Genomic DNA, 22,292 nt, shown 5'->3' with positions numbered 1-22,292 from the left:
TGGGGAAATTAAGAGGCAGCATTCTTAGGAATCGGTACCCGTCCAAAAGGACGGGGGTGGGGGGGGGATAGGGCTAGGTTTAAGGGTGTGCAAAAATTCAGCATTGAGAACCCGTGTTTTTGAAATGTGGCACTGTTTCTTTTTGGTCCTCAGATCACGGTCAATGTTTGAAAGTCGCATCCTCGTGCACAAACATCATGACTAGAAATCGTAAGAAATTGGTTGTCTATAAGCGCAGGGTCTTAAAATAATAGATATTGGCACAATGTATGATCCCCTTCTATCTCCACGGAAAAAACGAGTTTAGGGTTGGGACCTGCGGGGCAGGGCCGGCCCTACACCCGGGGTAGGTAAAATGGGCCTGTTGCATGCAAGAGATACAGCCGCGCGAATAGACTTTCAAGAGGTTAAATGAGACGAAAGTTACGATGGTCACATTAAAAAAGTCTGAAATACACTCCTTACTGCGCAATTTGCGTTGTTAGGAACGCGCTTTTTCAAATTTCCCGCGTCGGGGGGCAGTTTTCTAATCACCGGAAACGAGCAAACGGCGGGCTCGGTGATTTCCGGAAGATGCCGAGTCGTTGTTGTTGTTGTTATTTTTTCCTTCAGTTTGTTTAGAAACCCAACGTGATCTTTTATAGTGGTCCATATACGCTTTATGCGGTAACCAAATCGATCAACTTTTAAATATCCAACGCAATCCTTCTACATTTCATTTCACGATATCACGAGCTCCGATTTTTAGGTTATGTTGTCAGTTTTAGTTGACCGGAAATAGCCGCCGCGAGTTGCCGTTAATTGTTTCCGTTAGAAAACCGCCCCCAGACGCGGGAAATTTGAAAAAGCGCGTTCCTAACAACGCAAATTGCGCAGTAAGAAGTGTGTTTCAGACTTTTTTAATGTGACCATTGTAATTTTCGTGTCATTTAACCTCTAAAAAGTCTATTCGCGCGACTGTATCTCTTGCATGCAACAGGCCCATTGCTTCACCTAAACATCGAAGGGGCAGGCCCATGCTGCAGTTAAGGTTCAGCCCTACCTGCCTCAGGGCCTAGTCCTACCTGAGGCGGGGCCGAGCACTAACCACATAGGGCTGGGCCCTGGAGAAGGTAGGGCTGGGTCCTGAAGAAGGTAGGGCTGGACCCTGCAATGCGGGAAGGGCCGGACCCCCTAAAAAAGAATTCGAGGATGTTACTCTACTTGTACGAGCATATTTAGCGCGCTCTATGCACTGTTCTATGAAGTACTCACACAAAATCGGAGAGACTGTATTTTGAATATTTCAGTTTGAACATTGAATGGCAAAGAAAGAGTAAATTTTAAAAAAGCCTGAATTACGGTCATTTAAATAATTCTCAGCTCAATTTCGATGGCATATTCAGAATCTACATGAAAAAGTGGTCTAGAAACACTCTTTCAAAGCATGATGGATTGATAAAGAGTCTCGCTATGGAGAGTCAAAGAGAGGAGAGTCGAGAAAATGAGAATCGCTAAAACGGGCTGTTTTGAATACCGCTAAAATTCACCCCATCTTTGGGGGTCGATATCTCGCGAACGGGGCGTCAGATGGGAAAACCCTTCAAAATTGGTTTCTTAATATGATATAAAGACCCCGTACACCAATTTTCAGCCAAATCGGAGGGGGTCGGGTTTCGAGCTTGGTTGCGTTGACGTGGAATGACCCATATGTATTCCATGTGCAATATCCGAAAAAATGGCTCAAATCTAAGGAAACGCGGATTTCTATCGAATTTTATCGATGGTATGTGGCAACGTCGCGCCGCGGTGAGAGGCTGTATAGATAAACACATGTACATAATCACTAGTAATCTGGTCATAACGTATGAAAATTCAAGGTTTGCTGAAATTTGCTCAATGAGCTCGGTGAGGAACAGCCTCCAAATACTGAAATAGGTACTCGGTTTTTTGTGTTTTCCGGGGATAAAATATGGCAACATTGGCTTTTTTGGGAGGCTTTGAATCCAAAAACTGTTTTAGAGGAAGTATTTGACCACCTACGTATATTGTTCGCCAAAGGAGTTCAATTTTGGTGCAAGATGAGTCGCCCTTTTTAAACCATTTTAAAAAATGATGAAAAACAGGAAAATTATATTAACAAAACAAAAAAAAAAACAAAAAGCAAAAAACATTTTAAACAATGAGCTCAATGTTTAAAAGCAACAAAAATTGGCTAAAGTGACCCTCTTACACCTCTAATGAACATACTTGAAGGACTTTTTACTCCTACAATGGGATCATTGTGAAACAGCGCGTCAAATGCCGCGACATTTAAGTCGAGCGACGGTCGAGCAGCGGTTTGACTACAAAATGCTAAAATCGCTGATTTTTGCATTTTGAGAGCTAAGAACGAGGGATTCTGATCCTCGTGGGTCCAAACCGTTATTTTTCTCTTAAAATATAGTATCAGAAGTCTCATTATCCGCATTTGCGACTTTTTACCTCGATTGCATTTACCGAAAAAAAATCTGCAAGATCGCCAAGATTGCCAAGATGAGAAATCGGTGAAACATCTTAAGTACCTTGCGGGACCACTCAAACTTTAGCTACGACCCTGAGATTTTTTTGTGCTTTTTTTTCTAACTATGAGACAACTTTTTGGCAGGTACCTCTGTTGGATTTCGCAATTTTTTTTTTTTGTAACGTCCAAAATGGGACACCCTACTGTTCAAACGCGTTCAATGCCTGGGCGGCAGCCATTATGGCCGCCATTTTGGCTTTTGGAGAACTTCTATCAGCTTATTTTGTTATTTGGACCTCATTTTTGGAATCTACGACCCAAAAAACCTATACAGTGACACCTCATTCGACAATATTTGCCTCAACAAAATATTTCACCCCGCAACGGCAGCCCTTTTGATTTTTTTGGGCTTCAATGGATCCGTGGTAAGTTTTTGACATCATAGGTGAAATCTCCGACCCAAAGAACCCTACCAAGGACACCCTACTTGGCACTTTTACATACGTATCGCAGTTTTGACCCTATCTTGGAGATTTTGGCGGCCATCTTGGATTTGGGGCATCCCTTTGGGTCGGAGAGTATTTTGGACCTCAAATTCGGATTCTACGACCAAAATTACCTAAAAGTTGACCGCAATCATGACATCAAAATCAAATTCCATAATTTTCACCCCCCCCCCCCCCGAGCCCCCATTTTGGCCGCCATCTTGATTTTGGGGGGTTAGACGCAAAATTGAGCTTGACAACATCGAAATTCTTTTTTTACGCATCGAAATGAAGAGATTAAGATATTTTCCACACTTGCTTCACTTACCGTTCCACGGGAAGCTTTTTTTGAACATAAGAACCCGGACTATATGCAAAGTTTCAGACTTCCAGCACAATTTTTCGGCGAGATATGAACTGAAAAACATGTTATTCGTAAGAGCAGCGGATGTGAGAATCCACTGTTTTCCTCGGCCGGCGCGGCAGGACACTGTGGAGATTCGAACCCACCTGCCCGCCCACCGGCCATGGGCTGTAGCTGACACTCAAATTATACGTACCGGGACCATCTTGCCAGAATTGTTGAGTTTTCAACTGATTTTAGAATTTCTTCCTTGTTTTTGTTGTAAAAGTTACAAACGGTTTAGTTTCTTGTTCAATTTTGTTATATGACTCAGCATTGACTTACTTTTGGTTCATTTCAATCGTTTCACCAGCCTTACCCTTCCTGAAAACTTTGTCTCGTTCATAAAAAAGTGTTTGCAGTAAAAATAGCGGGTGTCATATTTTTTTCAAATCGCTGTTACTCCTTCAATTTTTCTTTTAAATATATATTGAAACCTGTGTTTTTTACCAGAAGAGGTGCTCTTCATGAAAATCTTTTTAAGAATCCTCTCGGGCCTACGGGCGGAAAAGTGCAAAGCTTCAAAAACTTCAAACGCGATTTTCTCTTAATGTGAAAACTCAACATCCGCTATTGTTACAGATAAGTCCTCATATATATATTAAGTGGCAGGCCCCCTGGCCACTCTGCGGCCCAACCCTTTCATATGCTCCGTCATTTTATAAAGAGAACATCAGTCAATTTTTTTCTACATTATTGTCGTAATTTTCATTAATACTCCTGAAGATCTTTTGGTTTTACGGATTAATTCTTTTTTTTCTTTTTTTTGTAGTAGCTAATGGTATTTGTTTCTCCAGTTGTGACAACTGATATAAGGTCGTATGCATATACATTACAATACATTTTTTTACATTTTTCATTGCTCGATTTTTATGACAATCATTTTCAGAGTGAGAATTTTGCATTACTGCAAAACTTCTTGATACACGATGTTCAGTATTGTGTTCCTATTTTTATTTCCATCATAATTAATAATTTTCATTTTTAAATCTTCTTTAATCCTACATCTGGACAATGCTACATTCAGTTGCCTGTAAGCCAACATTGGTTTTCCTTGATCTCCTTGTGCTGCCGAACATGGCTAAATCTTAACAAATCACAACTTCTTTCTCTCTGTTGCTTCCAGTTGCAGCATTTCAAATGGTGTCCTCCTGTGTGCTTCAGAATCTGGAGCCTTAAACGCAGTCACATTTTTAGATCATGACTTGAAACATTTCACTGGCTCTCTTCCACATGGAGAGTATACCGTAAACGCAGTCAGCAGTTCCGTCATACCAGCATTCATGGCTGTTCAACCTCTCACCCGAAAGAAATTGCTTATCACCGTAGATTCAGTTCAAATTGTTGTGCAACCTACTGTAATCCCCTATGAATCGGATACCTCTATACATTCTTTATCACCAGGCAAATTTGTTGCGGCTCAAGTCACTCAGCAAGGAAAGGTAATCAAACATGTTATCATACACTCCCGCAAAGTTTGCAGCCCGAATTTTTCAAGCAATTTCAAAGTATGATTGAAAAATTTCTAGTCTCTCGCTAACCTTCACCAGTGTCACAAAAAACTTTGTCTGTCATTCTAGTCAAATTCAAATTTTTTACGTTGGGAAGTCAGCAACCTTTATTCAAACACATCAAGCAAGACATCAATTGCTGTATCTTGACTTTCCAGTCAATACTTGGGCAGAGAGAAAATTTGTCAGTCGCTCCCCCCCCCTCAACCTCAATTTGAGAAAAACTGTTTCCCTCATTCAGCAATCAGCAGCCAAACTCTTAAAACAACTCAGGTAAGGCACCAGTTGCCATGTCTTAACATGCTACTCAGTTCTAATGTTAAAAGAAAATTGGTCAGTTACTTTTTTCTGAAGATTTTGAAGCGCCGCTCACTGATTAAATTTCCCCTGAATTTTTGCTGGATAAAGTAACTGGGAGATATCAAAGCAAAAAATATATTTAATTTCATAAAACAGTCTATCATTATGAGCATTTGTCGACAGCTCTTACAGTAAAACATACCAATGAAAATTTTTCACGATGTTTTCGTTTTCACGGAACCTTTTCAATTGGAGGCTCTTTTTTTTGTCCTTACCTTTTTTAATGATAACCACTATGTTGTTTTTTCTATTATTGCTTGAGACGTACTTGTATCTTTCTTTTTTTTATTTATTCAGAATTTAGTTGTCACTGGCTCTGTCTTGGAAAGTGATGAAAAGCTGACAGAATTGTCAAAAACATTTTCTTTGCCCACTTCTATTGCAGGAGCCAGTCTCCCAGCTGCACACTGTATAGTTGAAAGAGCTAAGACTATTTCATGTGATCTTATAGTTAGCACCGTTGATGATACCATTGTGTATATTAACACTTCTGGTAAGATTTGTCATTCATCATTTTTTCTCTTTTCTCATTGAGGAATGATAATTCATTTAAGAATGCAGCATTTTCAATTTAAGTACAGTCATCTCTCGTTATAACGTTTCTGAAGGGGAATAGAAAATCAAACATTGTTTCAGAAAAGACGGTGATTCAAAACAATGTTTTAGAGCATTGTTTCAAAGACAGTTCCAGTAGAAAGGTTCGAAACATTCTGAAATGCATTTTCTACTCCCAAAAATTTAGGTCCTTTCGCTGTTTTCCGCCTCAGTGTCCTGGCACCACTTTTTGACACTTTTTGCTTACTTTTCGCCCGTTAGAATAAGTGGTATTTAGAGTAGAGACTGGTACCACAAACCTCTCTGCTATCTGTGGCTTTTTCAAGTTCACATTCGAGTCTACTTCACAAATCATATTTTTCTTCACGTTTAAAGAAAAAATCTTCCGTTGGAAATTTGTGTTCACTAATCATGAGACACGCTGATTTTGAAGACGGCAGCCGGAGACTGATTTATGCACCTCAAACGCAGTTCCACACGAACATTATCACAGAAAGCTCTCTGCGACAGCGGTCACTTTGCATCGTTGCCAACTCGGCATGTTATTTACTCGACAACACGTTTTTTTCCTCGAGCAGAGCAAAAAAAAAAAAATAATCGAACGTTCTCTGCAGATAAAATTTACTTCAGAAAATTACATAAAGCTAAAATTTTTATACGGTTTTCATGGACGTTTGACTGGGACTTGGAAAATCAAACGTTGTTTCCGGAAAAATTTGTTTTGAGAAACATTATAATGGGATACGACTGTGCAGCTCAGAACTCGAGGAGGTAAATAATACTGCTGTGATAGCAAAAAGAGCAGTAAGTGCATGCTGGGACAAAGCTTAAGACTCATTAAAGCATATGCTAACTATGGCTCATACAGAAATGCACTTACTGCTCTCTGCGGTATCACGGCAGAATAGAGGCATACATGGGGCATGGGGTCTATGTCACCCTGATGAGAGGCCCTTCGGGGATGTCAAAGTGGTATGTGGGTCACATCAAGGTGATGCTGGCTGTGGTAAAGTGATAAGAGGGTCATAGCATGAAAGAAATTGACTCTGAAAAGGCACGTCCGCGAGGCTCACAAGGGGAGGGTGAAACCTCCGTCAATGACAGGGCCAAGGAGAAAATGGTCTTCAAAGTGTACCTTCATCCCTCTCGACACTAAAAATAACGTGCGCTATGGCGCAGTCTCAAAATCAAGCTCATGGGAATGGGAGAAATTTAAATACGTCTCTTAACCACCTAGTTGTGTAATAGATTTTCTCTCATTTTTCTCAACATTAATCAAAGAACTAGGCATGTGAAACATCTATGATCAAGGGTATGTTAAAGAAACGATAACTGAAGTTTCTTGTTTATTGAAAAGACTTTTAAATGAAAGAAAGTTATTTACATAAAATAGTAAATGACATTGGCAACATATTCATCAAAATAATTTAATTGAGAGAATTTCAATGGTTTAATGTTGCTCAGATGATAAAATTAATATTTTACTACATCCATCAGTTTTGAAGAAACAAGAAGAATCAAGCACACAAGCAAGAAATTTGAGAATATTAAATAAATATTTGATGGAAAGAGATGAAGGGAAGAATCTTGGGGCTTACATATAGCAACATAATTAAAACAAAGAATCCTGCACACCTTTGGGGGCTCAGTGGCACCCTGTACAATATGGTGAAACTTCAATAGGGCAATATGAAGTTCATCAGCACAAAGCCAAAAAATTAGGCGATTCCACCAATAGGGAACTGAGACTGAGATATTCGTGATTGAACTTGCGGACAATTTTCTGACATGTCAGTGCATGGTGGAAGAAATATGAGTTCTCCCACTCAGTTGTTGGGCATTCTAGCTTGGATCCCACACACAGTTACGTGCTTACAGGCCCGGCTAGTGCAAACACGATACGATTCCTTCTCCACGCATCTGCCAATTGCGTTTCAGCAACTAATTGCCGTTTCAGACTCAAATGGCAGATGCAGGGAGATCTCAGTCGCGTACCCTATCATGAAATGAAAGGGTCACGCAGCATGTTATTCTCAATTAAAGGAATAGTTGCGACTGGTAGTGGACTCCATATCGCATTGCTCGTGCGTCCACTTGAGTGCGAGCAAGAAGAGGGCGTTGTTACATAGAAAGGAGTATAGCTTAAGTGTTCTTCAGAGGTTAAGAAAGGCAATGCGTAGCGCCTTATTTACATCTACCGCATATAAAATAGTTTGCAAGTTTGATCTAGAACATCGCGGCTCCCACACAGTAAAATCGCCTAATTTTTTGGCTTTGTGTAAATGGTGGACATAATGTCAGTAAAAATGAAAATGAAACCCAAGTTATTCTTTTAGCTCAAGTGTTCTTTTTGTTAATTAGGTCCAAAAATATCATGGTACCGTGAAGAAGGTTTAGCCAGTATTGTTAATGTTCAACTAATTGATCTTGGAGTATCAGAGGAAGAAGCTGCAATTGAGAAGGAATTCAACAATAAAGAATGTAAGTTCAAGCCGTATTTTCTATTGATAGGATTTGGAATGGGGGCAAACGGTGTCACTAAAGCCAGAGGCAGGAAGAGTCCTGCTCAATTACGGTCGAAAGTCGGCCAATTTTGCTGTCCTGTGTTACATTCTGTACATAAAAAAAATCTTCTTTGAAGCGGCCGCCTCATCTCTCATTAGATTCGGGCGCCCACCACATATAATCCGTTTTTTTAGGGATGATACAGTAGCAAGTAAGATGCTCAAATATGGCGGATTATTTCCTGTAACCGCCCACCATTGAGGGGTGGCAGGGCTAAAGGGGGGAGAGAGAGAGTTAGAGTCAAAACCCTCAATTGCCTATAGCTTTTACGAGGGGCGTTCAATAAGTAAGTATCCCCCCTCTCTAAAATCCATAAGAATGGACCAATTTTAAAAAAACTTGGGCTCAAAATCTTCCTTAGGATATTTTGAGTTCAACGAAACAAACCGCAACAAAATCGGACCATGTGCGGTCGAACGCGAGCCGTTTGAACGCGCCGAGGTGCTCGACGCTCCCGCCAAATCCGCGAGGATTTGAAGTCCGCTACAGGAGAAGAGCTTCTCTGCCAAAGCCTTAGTCGTTCATCACTGACGAAAAATCAAAGACATTTTTGTAGAATAAGGGGCTTACCTCACTTCTCCACATAACCAGCTCGATCCAAGCAAGTCTGATACTGAGACTAAGACTAAGAGAACAGCTTTTGGATGCCTCGTGCGTGGAAGTCTTTCAGCTGACCGCGGATGAAAGAGTGGACGGCTTGTTTGACCTCTTCCACTGATTCAAAATTAACTCCTCCGAGTTCAGATTTCAGATACGATAATAAATAGCAAACCAGACCACCATTTATTCCCGTTCCTCAAATCTGAACTTGGAGGAGTTAATTTTGAATCAGTGGAAGAGGTCAAACAAGCCGTCCACTCTTTCATCCGCGGTCAGCTGAAAGACTTCCACGCACGAGGCATCCAAAAGCTGTTCTCTTAGTCTTAGTCTCAGTATCAGACATGCTTGGATCGAGCTGGTTACGTGAAGAAGTGAGGTAAGCCCCTTATTCTACAAAAATTTCTTTGATTTTTCGTCAGTGATGAACGACTAAGGCTTTGGCAGAGAAGCTCTTCTCCTGTAGCGGACTTTAAATCCTCGCGGATTTGGCGGGAGCGTCGAGCACCTCGGCGCGTTCAAACGGCTCGCGTTCGACCGCACATGGTCCGATTTTGTTGCGGTTTGTTTCGTTGAACTCAAAATATCCTAAGGAAGATTTTGAGCCCAAGTTTTTTTAAAATTGGTCCATTTTTATGGATTTTAGAGAGGGGGGATACTTACTTATTGAACGCCCCTCGTAGATGGCTCATTAGATCATGTTGAACTTACTTTAAATGAAGGATCTTTACTAGATCTTTTTGTCCGTTCAGCAAAAGATTAACAAAATTTCAATTTTGTACCTATTTATTTTTTTCATTTTCTAAGGTACACAAATGTATATTTTGCCATTTTTTAGCAGTGTTTAATAATTCCATGAAAATGTATACCAGGTACTTAGATTCTACACTCCATTTCCAGAAGGTACTTCAAACTGTCCACCGGGGAAATGTTTAAACCAGGAGTTTTATCATGTCAAAGTTGCTGCACCCGCTTTTTCATTAATTAAAGAACAAATGATTGGGTGCTCCAAGTAGAAAAAATTCCAAAGAATCATACCCTCAGACATGTTCCTTTTCCATTTGGTCCCAGAAAAAATTGCAAAGCAACAAATATTTTGAAATATTGATCTTACACCTTATCCTGAGAGCCTTGGAGTCTGCAGCAAAAATAACATTGGTTCGAATAAGTAGAAGTAAAGCCTTGCAGAAAGGAAATCTTGCATTTTTTCCCGTGAAGGAGGTCCAAAAACAGAAATTTTAGCCCCTTAAATCCCAAATTACTGTGATTTTAGCATTGCTGTTTTAATTTCTGAAGCTGACAATGAATCCGGATTTCAACTTTGTGCTACAACGTTACCAAATTTGACACAAAAGCCTGAAGTCCTCTTTTTTTTTCATTTTTGGCCCATATACTACAGCCCAGTTCGCCCACTGCACTATACTGACCTGCCAAGGGTTGATCCAAAGATGAAATTAGTTCTTTTCAAAATTAAAGCTTGTCAACTATTCTATAAAATTGATTCTACAGATGCGAAAGGTCCCTGGGTAACCCTCTAACTTATGACCCAATTGAGGTAAAGATTTTAAATTTAGAGGAACGTTTCTAGTCAAAGGGAGCTACTACTTGGCCCCCCAAAATGTTTAGGAGGAGGCCCCCTTACGAGAGGGCCCCCTCCTAAAAACTGGCAACCTCGGTTTTTCTCAATTTCTAACGTCTTTACTTTTTTCGTGCCAAGATACTGTCAGATACGAAGTTTCAGACAAATCTATCAGCAAAAACCAAGGTTGCCAATTTTCGGCCATTTTAAACTTTAACCGGCCGCCATTTTGAAACGATTTGAGATAATGACTTCGGGTTTGCGTAAAAAAATTTCCTTTTTTATGTTCCTTCAAATGAAGTATCATGAAAGGGGGGGAGGAGGTGTTTCCATTCAAGAAATAGAAGTTGGGGTCCGTAACCCCTCCCTTTGACTTACGAACATCCCCCAAGTTTCAAATCTTTACCTTAATTAGGTCAAAAGTTAGAGGGGGGGGGGGGGGGTTGTAACGAGGCGAATGTCCCCCGTCTGGACGAAAAACGCAAAGACAGGTCTTCGAAGCCTCACAGGAGAAAATCTCGGTAAAAAAAGTTCCGCCGCCGTTACTTCACGGTGCCGGATAAACTGCAGTGGGATGCCTGGATTCGGGCGCTGTAGAGAAAAAATTGTGAAATTGAGAGAGAGACAACAACTTTTTAACTCCAAGGGGAAAGGTAACTTAGCAGAGCTCCGTCTGATGCTGCTCAGCTCGCACGCCACTACTTCACTCTACTTTTTTCAAAGGTTGAAAGCCTGTTTTTTAACTCACCATGATTTATTAAATTTAAATTGAGATTTGACAATAATTTACACAGGTAATAACAATACATTCTTAAAATTTTACGGACATTCTGACCGAAACTCGAGGGGAAATAGTTCGGAAAGTATGAAAAATAAACTTCATCTCTTAAGATGACTACCTACAAAATCTAAGGTCTACTACTTTTCTCTGGAGAACTCGCAGAGAGATGCAGCTGAGCTCGCGCACCTCGCTCTGCGCTTTCCTTCAAGGAAAGGCCTCTCCTCTTAGATCATGTTTGCAGGGGTAATGATCCTCAGCTCGGGTTTCCATGTCTCACGCAACCAAAACCTAAGAGGTCCAAAGCTGGAGCAAATCTTCGGTAAAGCCTTATCCACCGTACTGCTTATTTGCTTTAACCGTAGACACAGCAAGCAAGAATCGCAAAGTAAGAGGAGAAATGCAGGCTCACCTCGCCGCACCTCGATCGGCGTACTAGATTTCTCGCTAAAAGTCAGCTGGATCGGAACCGCTGACACCGGGCACGGCCGGGCTGCGGGGACGCCACTGTTTTTAAATTTTCAAAAAACCAAGGACTCGAGTTCCGTTCATTTCCTTAAGCATATATAATTTCCTCAAAAACATAAAATTTACATCACAGGTTTTGCCTTGACTTCTCTTATCGATTCATACAATAAAATTTAAAGGCAATTTTTTTTAAATTTTAAAAATAATGGAAAATTTTTCAAAATGATCGGAATCGCCGTAGCGCCATCTATTGGCGCGCCGCGGTACTCGGACGGACACCGAGCGTCAACTGAGCGTCGAAATATTATTTTCCTTCCTTTGCTCGCCGGCGCAGGCGCGGCGGTGCCAAGCGTGCGCGCTCGAGACTTTACTCCTTGTTTCAATTTGTTTGATTATATACAACTTAAACTTTAAAACGGGGGAAAAATTTCCCCGTTACGGGGGGGGGGGGGTATGGGATTTTTCGCTATGCTTTTTTTTTGCCTTAGACCAAGTCAAAGAGGTCGATGGGTGGCAAACTTTCAAAATGAGTCAAAATTCGTGTTTGTAGCGGTCTTCTAGGAGTTTTCTCACTCTCTGTATGATGACGAAGGACCCTATTTGAAATCGGTCATTTCCAACCTCGGTCTGAGTTTTGAAATATCATTAAAAAACGACCAAAAAATCAAGACGTATGAATGTTCAAGGACGAGAGTCTCAGATGACGCTCCCACCTAGCCTAAACTTTTAAAAATCATAACTCTGCTTGAAATCAGTTCTTTGGAACGGACAAGGATTTTTTCAGAAGCTCGGACTGCTTACTTTCATGAGCTACTCCTCTTTTTTTCTCGTCAAGATTCTTCAAGTGTTTCGTGCCAAAATTTCACAACATGATACAATTTGGCAATGGTGGATTAAAATTTCAAAATAGATAATTTCCATTAATTTAAACCAAAAATTCATTTTGACCTCCAAATTTTAGGACCTTCATCATTTCTCCAAAGTGAACCGTGGAAGATATACATCATTTTTCAGGATTGAAACTTTTAACCCCATATGTCCATTGCATAATATTCATTTTTCCTGATTTCGTCTCTTTTATCGGATGAGTTTGTCTAGGAAAGACCTTAAGAAGTATAAAAATGGAAAACGTTGTAACTCGTGGTCAGTTTGGAGGCATGGGTGATCTGAGGACTCTGAACATACCAGGTTCTTGTGCTCCGCGTCAACTTTGATAAACCATAACTCAGCTTTTAATAGTTTCCCCAGAGTGAGCCTTGGGCTTCGTTTGAAGCTTGTACCGTCTGCTTTCATAAACCAAGAATTTTTCTATTTTCGGGCAATCTTTTTGACGCCACAGCTCAAAGTGTAAAAAATTGAAAAATTGAGCCCTAGTCAGAGGTGGAAAATCTCATGAAATTTATTTGCGTGAAATTTCACAAAATTGTTTGAAACTTTTGGGGATGAATTCAGAAGGCCAAAAAAAGCCTTGAAACAGTGATTTTAGATTTTGAAATTTTTTACCCCAAGCCTAAAACATTCACTTGTTGCAAATGTTTTCGTTTGGTTTAGAGGTTAGGTTGGGATTTGACTCCTTTAATTCCTCTTTATGCCCCCCTTTTGTGTATAGCACCTCATTGGGGTAGCATAATACTGCCACATCAACAGGAAGACCAGTTGGAACGGATCTCCAAAGGTACAATTAATAATTCAGAAAAAAATTAATAAATTTCAAATTTTGTAAAATGTATTCGAGCCTTTTGTTTCTTTTTCCACCTCTGGCCAAAGCAATGTAGCAATAATGGATGAAAATTTCTTAAGGGACCAATTTCGTAAATATCAGCTGAAAGCTGACGGTTTTCTCTAAATTTTGAGACCAAGGTCGTCACTCTACAAGGAACTGTTCACGAGGTATGCCAGTTTAACGTTTTAGCTTTAACCCCCTTCCCTTCACTCTAATTATTCAATTTCAAAAATCATAGCTTTGGACTCGAGAAGTGATCAACTCTGAAAATATTTCGGAGATTAGGTCGAGGTTGAAATTGATTAAGGTCGATTTTGAACAGGGTCCTTTCTTAAGCAACGTAGTAAAATTCATAAAATTCATAATGGGTTGAATTTAACAATAAGGAATCAAATCTATCGCAATATCTCTAAGGTTATCCAAAATCGTTGTTTTTAAGGTTCTGAACCTTTGTTGCCTCATTATTCGTTTGCTTTTTTATGATGTATTATATGATTTTTAACAAGTAAGAAAAATCAAGTGAAGTAACAATGAAATAAATCCTTATCACAATATGCGTTATTGGGATGAAGTGTGAAGTGTGGGAAGGTTGTGTTCTCCAAGGCGCTCCTTTTTGACTGTAGAAATTGTTTTCTCGGCTAAAATAACGGTATTCTAATTTTTTACAAGTTTTTCAAAAATGAAGAAATCTTTGTCATTTTTATCAAGATTTGTATGGTGTGGTAATCTATAAAGGAAAATTTTAAAATCCAACTTCATAAAGATTGAAAAAAATGTTTTAAGATTAAAGTAAAAAAAAGAAAGGGAAAACGAAATTTTTCAGGCTCTACTCATTTTGCTCTACGTACATTGAAGACAACCCTCTAACTCTATGCTTCCTTTTTCCCGCTGCAGTTGATGGTGGAGTATCATGTGAGTAATTTAGCAATGGTTGAATTGAAACTCTCAATTTGTACTGATGCACACAACTGCACTGTTGATTGGATGACTACACAAAGTGCGAATTTGAGCATTATTATATATGTTTTCTCATCACAATTTCTTGTAGAACATGATTTGGGCAAGCAACATTATTGAAAGTAACTCCTACCAAAGATATTACCGTTTTTCCATGCATAAATTCAAAGTTCCTGCTCATGAAAAAAAAGGAGAAAAAAGAAGAAAAAAAAGAAAAAAAACAATAATCTTCTTGAGTTAAATCACACACTAATTGTTACCAGGATAGTCTGTGCAGTAAGAAAATCTGCCAACCTCAACATTGCCGCTTTGGCGCAGATATGATATGGTGTTTGCTCTTTGAACAACACAGGGTGGGGAAGGAGAATGTTTTTTGAGAAGCCTATGAAGACAGTTGTGGCGCACGTTTTGATCTAAGAACACTTTTGTTTTGCTTGTTAGCAGTACATTCAAATTTTTCATAACCCATGCCAGATAAAAATGTTAAGATCTTGAATGGGACTTAATTCCTGTAATTTCTTTCACACAAGCCATGTTCAATATGAAATTTTGAAGGAGGAACACACATTGGAATGATAAAATTGAGGAGGAAAAAACAAAGGAATGTCGATAGTCATTAAAAAAAAGGTGGTCGCATTTTGAGGATTTTTTTACCCTGTGAGAAAAAAAAGGAAAACCGGGATAAAAAAATCCTGAAAATGCGACCACCACCTCTTTTTTTTTTTTTTTTTTTTTGTTAACTATCGACATTCCCTTTCTTTTCCTCCTCATTTAAGGTAGGTACAATATGGCGTGGATACTCAAGCAAAATCGAAAATTCAAAGTATGGAAAACGGACCACAACGTCCGTATTTTTGGCTGAGTTCAACTTAGAATATAATTTCAAACACTTCATACAGAATAACTTTGTCTTCCATATAACACACTATTTTCAAGAAAATCGATGACAAGAAGCGTTTGTTCCCACTAGGGTGCGGCTTACACGAACAAATTAAAATGATGAATTTCCAAATTGACAAGGGACCCAACCAAAACGTTCCAAATAATGTGAAAACAAACGTTGTTGAACGATTTTGCAGTTGATGAATATTTAGAAGTCCAGAAGGACCCTCAAAAATGCAAAATTTGGATAATTTTTGAATTTTTCATCTATATTGGCAAATTTTCTCAGGTCTCTTGGAGAGTTCTAATTGATAAATGTATTCATAAATAGGCAAAACATAACCTAAAATGCACCCCATTCTTCACCTAAATATCCCCATCCCCTAACGTTCCAATATTAATACACTCTTTATAAACTACGCTATTTTGGTAGTGAACAGAGATCGAAAGAAGCACTAGCCAAGGCGGGTAAATTTGCCACAAAACATTCCACAGGGTAGGGGTAGTTTTTAGCCCTGAGTCCGAGAGTGACCTCTGTCATGCTAGGTCAGGTCGATTTTCCCAGGAAAAATCAGGATTTCCCCTAAAAATCGAGCTTTTCCAGTGAAAAACCAATTTTCCGGAAAATCTGTGCAGACTGGAGAAAAGTTAAGGTCATTTTCAGATTCAGCAGCAAAAATTCCATGGTGATCATTGTATTGTATGCCTGTTTAAGTTTCCATTCTCTTCCTAATATCAAGGTTTTTCCGAACAAGTACTCCTTTCCGCCCATGTATCACATTTAGTACTAATCCGATTGTTTTGCGTCAGAAAGGAGGGAAATTGTTTTTGCTCAGGCAACAGGTGGAGTTAACTCCATCCAATTTTTGCCGCTGAAGCCGAAAGTGACCCTCATTTTCTCCCAAATCTATCAATTTTTTGAAAAATCCATTTTTCGAAAAAATGCGTTTTTTTAGCTCAAAAAAGTTTAATAAACTACCCTCTTTTCGGAATCGTGATTCCTTGAAGGTTCGGGAATAAAATGAGGGTCATTTTCTGCTTCAGCGGCAAAAATTGATTGTAGTTAACTCCAACTGTTGCCTGAAAAAAAAATTGTGTTGCATGGGCGGAAAGGAGCACTTGTTCGGAGAAACCTTGATATTAATTAGGAAGAGAATGGAAACTTAAATAGGCATATAATACAATGATCACCGTGAAGTTTTGGCTGCTGAATCTGGAAATGACCTCAGCTTTTCTCCAGTCTGCACAGATTTTTCGGAAAATTGGTTTTTCACTGGAAAAGCTCAATTTTCAGGGGAAATCTTAATTTTTCCTGGGAAAATCGACCTGACCTAGCATGACAGAGGTCATCCTCGGACTCAAGGCTAGAAACTACCCCTACCCTGTGGAATGCTTTGTGGCAAAGGAGGGGTATCGATAAGGGCCGATTTTGGCCCCACTTCAAAAAATCATCTGAACCCATATTTTAAGTACCCTAGGGTAGGTGCATTCTGGCGCAAAATATTTTTGCGATTGTGCATCGTTTTCCTGCCAAAACAGCCGACTCAATTTTTCGGCTGAAAAATGGTTTTAATTTTATGACGAGCCCAAAAAAGCTTCGTTTCATGAGTACGGGAGGTTCATGTACGTAATTTTTTGCGTACTTTTCAATGGAACAGGCGAAAATTGTCTAAACCTACTTTTAAGGGGTCATTCTAGACGTTTTCAACGATTTTTGGGGTTTTTTGGCAATTTTTCACCTATAACTAGAAAACTGATGATTATACAACAAAAACGATTGCAGATTCAAAAAGAGCGTAAAAAATCCGTTAGAAATCATTGGTTAGACATTTTCTCAGCTTAAACTGTCAACACGAAAAACAGCTCTAAACTTGAGAAAACCGAAAAAACTGCATTTTCCACGATTATTAGTCTTCATTTACACCCAGCACAATTTTGCCACATCACCAAAATTTAACAGATTAAAGTTACATGCCAGTACATGAAACACGCCAAAAATTACGGTGTGGAAAAATTGTGCTCATAGTTAAAAATGGACTTTTGTTGAATGGAACCATCCTTGAATAAAAGATGAAAATTCTCTAACTCTCCGGGAAGATTCGCCAATCATTCATGGGATACCTGTATCCTGGTAATTTTTTGCGTACTTTCGATTGGGACGAGTGAAAATGGTGAAAAATCATGTTAAGTGGGCCATTCAGAGAATTTTTCAATATTTTAGGGGGGTTTTGGGGTTTTTCTGTGGGGGGGGGTAGGGGTTGTTGGGGGGCTTGGAGAGCATTTTTTGTTTGTAATACACCAAAAAAATAACAAATTCAGAAAGAACGCGAAAAATTCGATAGGATTCGATACTTGACACTCTCTCTCAGCTTGGACTGTCCACACGAAAAACGGTCTCAAACTCGAGAAACTGGAAAAAACGGCCTTTTCTCCAGCTCCCCAGTCATAATTTACATCAATAGCTTAACAAAAGGTATTTTCGTTTTTTTTTTCGTAAAACCCCCTCTAATGGAGATAAATTTTTAAATTTTTTTTTATTATAATTATTCATTCATTTATTTCTTTCTTTATTAAACAAGTCACTTTATTCTGAACAATCATATACAAACTGTATACTTAGTACTAAAATACATCGCATTACAGTTAAAAACTTAAATAAGGGCCTTACATCTGCCTTCTGCATACACACCCGAACCACCCTCTGGTATTTCTTTAATAAAACCTAGTGGAGTTATTGACCGTTAAAAAAAATACCATTTTACCGTACGTCCTGACCAACTTTATTTGCGACGTGCGGTAATACGGTATTTTTTTTACGGTCCATAACTCCATTAAGAGGGGTTTTACGAAAAAAAAAACGAAAATACCTTTTGTTAAGCTATTGATGATCACTTTACGAAACCACAAGTTTTTTCGGTTCCGACAATTCGGACAGCCACTGTGACGTCATATCTGAACACGTGCGGTATTTTTTTCAAAAATTGAACTCCCCGAAAGTCGAGAACCACGCATCGTAAAGGATTTTGGTACGGGACTTTTCTGCTTGTTTTGAGCCATGGAACAACCCCTGGAAGTTTGTCGTCACTTAGTTGTTACACCTTGTATACTCCTTAACGATCTAACCTGTTAAGTGACCAGGATGTAAATTATGACTGGGGAGCTGGAGAAAAGGCCGTTTTTCCCAGTTTCTCGAGTTTGAGACCGTTTTTCGTGTGGACAGTCCAAGCTGAGAGAGAGTGTCAAGTATCGAATCCTATCGAATTTTTCGCGTTCTTTCTGAATTTGTTATTTTTTTGGTGTATTACAAACAAAAAATGCTCTCCAAGCCCCCCAACAACCCCTACCCCCCCCACAGAAAAACCCCAAAACCCCCCTAAAATATTGAAAAATTCTCTGAATGGCCCACTTAACATGATTTTTCACCATTTTCACTCGTCCCAATCGAAAGTACGCAAAAAATTACCAGGATACAGGTATCCCATGAATGATTGGCGAATCTTCCCGGAGAGTTAGAGAATTTTCATCTTTTATTCAAGGATGGTTCCATTCAACAAAAGTCCATTTTTAACTATGAGCACAATTTTTCCACACCGTAATTTTTGGCGTGTTTCATGTACTGGCATGTAACTTTAATCTGTTAAATTTTGGTGATGTGGCAAAATTGTGCTGGGTGTAAATGAAGACTAATAATCGTGGAAAATGCAGTTTTTTCGGTTTTCTCAAGTTTAGAGCTGTTTTTCGTGTTGACAGTTTAAGCTGAGAAAATGTCTAACCAATGATTTCTAACGGATTTTTTACGCTCTTTTTGAATCTGCAATCGTTTTTGTTGTATAATCATCAGTTTTCTAGTTATAGGTGAAAAATTGCCAAAAAACCCCAAAAATCGTTGAAAACGTCTAGAATGACCCCTTAAAAGTAGGTTTAGACAATTTTCGCCTGTTCCATTGAAAAGTACGCAAAAAATTACGTACATGAACCTCCCGTACTCATGAAACGAAGCTTTTTTGGGCTCGTCATAAAATTAAAACCATTTTTCAGCCGAAAAATTGAGTCGGCTGTTTTGGCAGGAAAACGATGCACAATCGCAAAAATATTTTGCGCCAGAATGCACCTACCCTAGGGTACTTAAAATATGGGTTCAGATGATTTTTTGAAGTGGGGCCAAAATCGGCCCTTATCGATACCCCTCCTTTACCCACTCTGGCTAGTGTTTCTTTCGATCTCTGTTCACTACCAAAATAGCGTAGTTTTTAAAGAGTGTATTAATATTGGAACGTTAGGGGATGGGAGTTGGGGGGGATGGGGAGCTTTAGGTGGAGAATGGGGTGCATTTTAGGTTATGTATTGCCTATTTATGAATACATTTATCAATTACAACTCTCCAAGAGACCGGAATTTGCCAAAATAGATGAAAAATGCCAAAATTATCCAAATTTTGCATTTTTGAGGATCTGTCAGGACTTCTAAATGTTGATGGACGTTCAAACGTTGAACGAAAATGTTGATCGAACTCAAATTTGAACAATGTCTTAGCCCTATTGCAACATGGCTCAAAATCGATGTTGCACTAATTTTTGGGTTTCGTTTTCCAGCTAGCTTTTTAAGCATGTTTTACCGCCGCATCTCCAGTCAACTGCATCAACTTCAATCATTTGTCTTCATGTTCTGCGGGATGTTGGATCAGCCGAACAAACTAGGAGCTACAAATCTTGTTCGAGATAAATTTGGCCTTCATAAAATTATTGTTGCTGTCTCCAAAGTTGGGAAGGTAATTATGAACTAGTGGTCATTAGAAAACTAGTACCAAACTGTAATTAAAGACGTTACCAGCAGGAGTTCCATGGTCAAGGTTCATAGTTTTGAGAAAAAAAACAAATTCAAAAGTTTGTGGTGGTGTTCCAAGTCATTTAACGTGCATGATGTTAACAAGTTGACTGGCAGCATGGCGGTGTTTATTTGTTCCTACCATGTGAGGGAAGTTCTAGAGGCCATTAAGTAAGTTCCATAGTCTTATTTCCCGGAAACTATTTACGATAAATGATTGCAATAAGTAGAAACGTGTCTGTCATACTTTCAGCTACCTATCCAACGAATGAAAGAAATTGAAAATAGGCCCTCTCATTCGCTGGAAAGCCGTTTTGCTGGACTGAGCTCATCTCTGATCTGGTCAATAATTATAGATTTCTAAATAGGATCGTTTTTTGAGTGGTTTTTCACATTCTGTAGCAACCTTTCAAAATGTATCGCAGAAGTGTATGCAGGGTTCTCACCTCCATTCTCCATAGTTGCCAGATGTAGCCCCCAGTAATTTTTACCTTTTCTCAGAACTGCAATCAGATCTTGATGCTAGTAAGTTCGCCACTGATGTTAAGATAAAGGAAGTTTCTTTCCCTGATTTCATAGCCAAGATGAAGGCTTATTTTCAGCCGACATCAGAAAATTGTATCATTGATATCAGAAGTGTGTGGACGTAGGCAGAGACTGCTATTAAAAGTAAGGTGACCTCTCTAGGATGTTTCTTTTATACTCCGGTCAATTTTTATTCGTTATTACAATGTTCTGAGGGCAGGTTCAAGTTTCAGTTTTGAACTTGTGCAGAAAGGAAGCTAGTTCTGCTAAACGGACTTCGCCAGCGAACCAGTTGTCCAATTTTTAACTATTTTAGTTTGTTGGAATGCAGCAAGTATGGCAGACACAATTATTTTAGCTCATTCATTTTATCTTTTACAGTTTTTTTGGAATACAACGATGGAATTTACATTTAGAACGTCCCATATACTTTGAAAAAGACAAACTTTAAAAGTAAAAATTGATAGTTAAAAGTTGGCTTGTAAGATGCTGTGTTGGTCTCCTATAGTGAAGGAGTATGTAGTAGTGCGTGCATATACGGACGTTTAGTGTAATTGTGGGGCCTAATAGCATGGCATAGTGTTTGTCTATTGAGACTTTACTTTGAAAACGTGTAATTCAGAATTTTTTGAAAATTACAATTTTTTGCACATAGGGTAAGGGGTCTGTAGCAGAGAGTTGAACTCCCATCCCGGCACTCTTCCTTTTGCATTCCATCAATAAGTGCTCCATGTACACCTGAAATGATGTGGGTAACAAACAGCAGGCTGCTTGTTTTACTTCTTTTGTGATGAAGAAACTCCAAACAGTTTCCTGTATGATTTAACCTTTGCCATCGTTCCATCAAAAAATTCTCTAATTGTCCCCACAAGTCTTTTGCTAAAACCACTTTTCCAATGATTCCTAAATTTCACTAGTGTCATAAGCTTTTTGAAGATCCACAAACCCCAAATGCAGCGCCTGGCTGACTGCCATTTTCTTCAGATGTTTTGCTGGCTCAGGATGGAATGATGAATTTGGACAATTAAATACAGGATCAATGATCCTCCATGGATGATCATCCATGGGAGGAAAGCCATCAAGATTCTGAACGGATTTCTTTGGGATCAAATCATTTGAAAGGCAAACGAGCATTGACTTATAATGCCATCGTGGAAAATACTGTGCTGTATGGTAGTGAAATGAGGCCTCTAACAAAGCGAACACAAGGTTTGTTGAGGGCAGCTGAAATGGTTTAACAGCGGTCTGCCGGAAGCTCGAGCCGGGACTGTGTCTGTAATGAAAAAGTTCGGCAGGTAATGGAATTGAGAAGTATTATCGTGCTTGAAGTCATGTCCAGGCAGTTAGTGCCGTATAGGCATGTGCAAAGACTGGGAGGAAAGGTTGTCCGAACAAGTTTTGTATCGGGTAGGCGGGTACCCTCTGGAAGGAGACGACAGGGACATCCCATGAAAGGATGATGCAAGGGCGTTGACAAAGGGTTGTTTCGTTTTCAGTTGTCCCATAACCTTTGGGAAGATATGTACATGTGGCTTTTGGGTGTCACAGAGCGCCAGAGTGCACTGTAGGACCGGCGTATCTGTATGTATGTAGGGACG

At 39.3% G+C, this 22,292-nt stretch overlaps 1 protein-coding gene across 2 annotated transcripts in view; it reads left to right on the top strand.

The window, feature by feature from the left end:
• Nucleotides 1-22,292, top strand: part of EMC1 (ER membrane protein complex subunit 1) — a 75,319-nt gene that overhangs the window by 21,368 nt on the left and 31,659 nt on the right. Inside the window, exons 5-9 of one of the 2 annotated variants that reach the window (XM_019056373.2) lie at nt 4,497-4,812; nt 5,539-5,734; nt 8,158-8,277; nt 14,401-14,418; nt 19,938-20,113. In XM_019056373.2, coding sequence (XP_018911918.2) covers nt 4,497-4,812; nt 5,539-5,734; nt 8,158-8,277; nt 14,401-14,418; nt 19,938-20,113 — 826 coding nt within the window. The remainder of the gene's footprint in view (nt 1-4,496; nt 4,813-5,538; nt 5,735-8,157; nt 8,278-14,400; nt 14,419-19,937; nt 20,114-22,292) is intronic. The other variant, XM_019056374.2, reaches the window with a different exon arrangement.

The sequence above is a fragment of the Bemisia tabaci genome, chromosome 1 (genome assembly GCF_918797505.1).
Source record: "Bemisia tabaci chromosome 1, PGI_BMITA_v3".
In the NCBI taxonomy this organism is placed as follows: domain Eukaryota; kingdom Metazoa; phylum Arthropoda; class Insecta; order Hemiptera; family Aleyrodidae; genus Bemisia; species Bemisia tabaci.
Note: the sequence above shows the minus strand (reverse complement) of the source record. Positions and strands in the feature narration are given on the sequence as shown.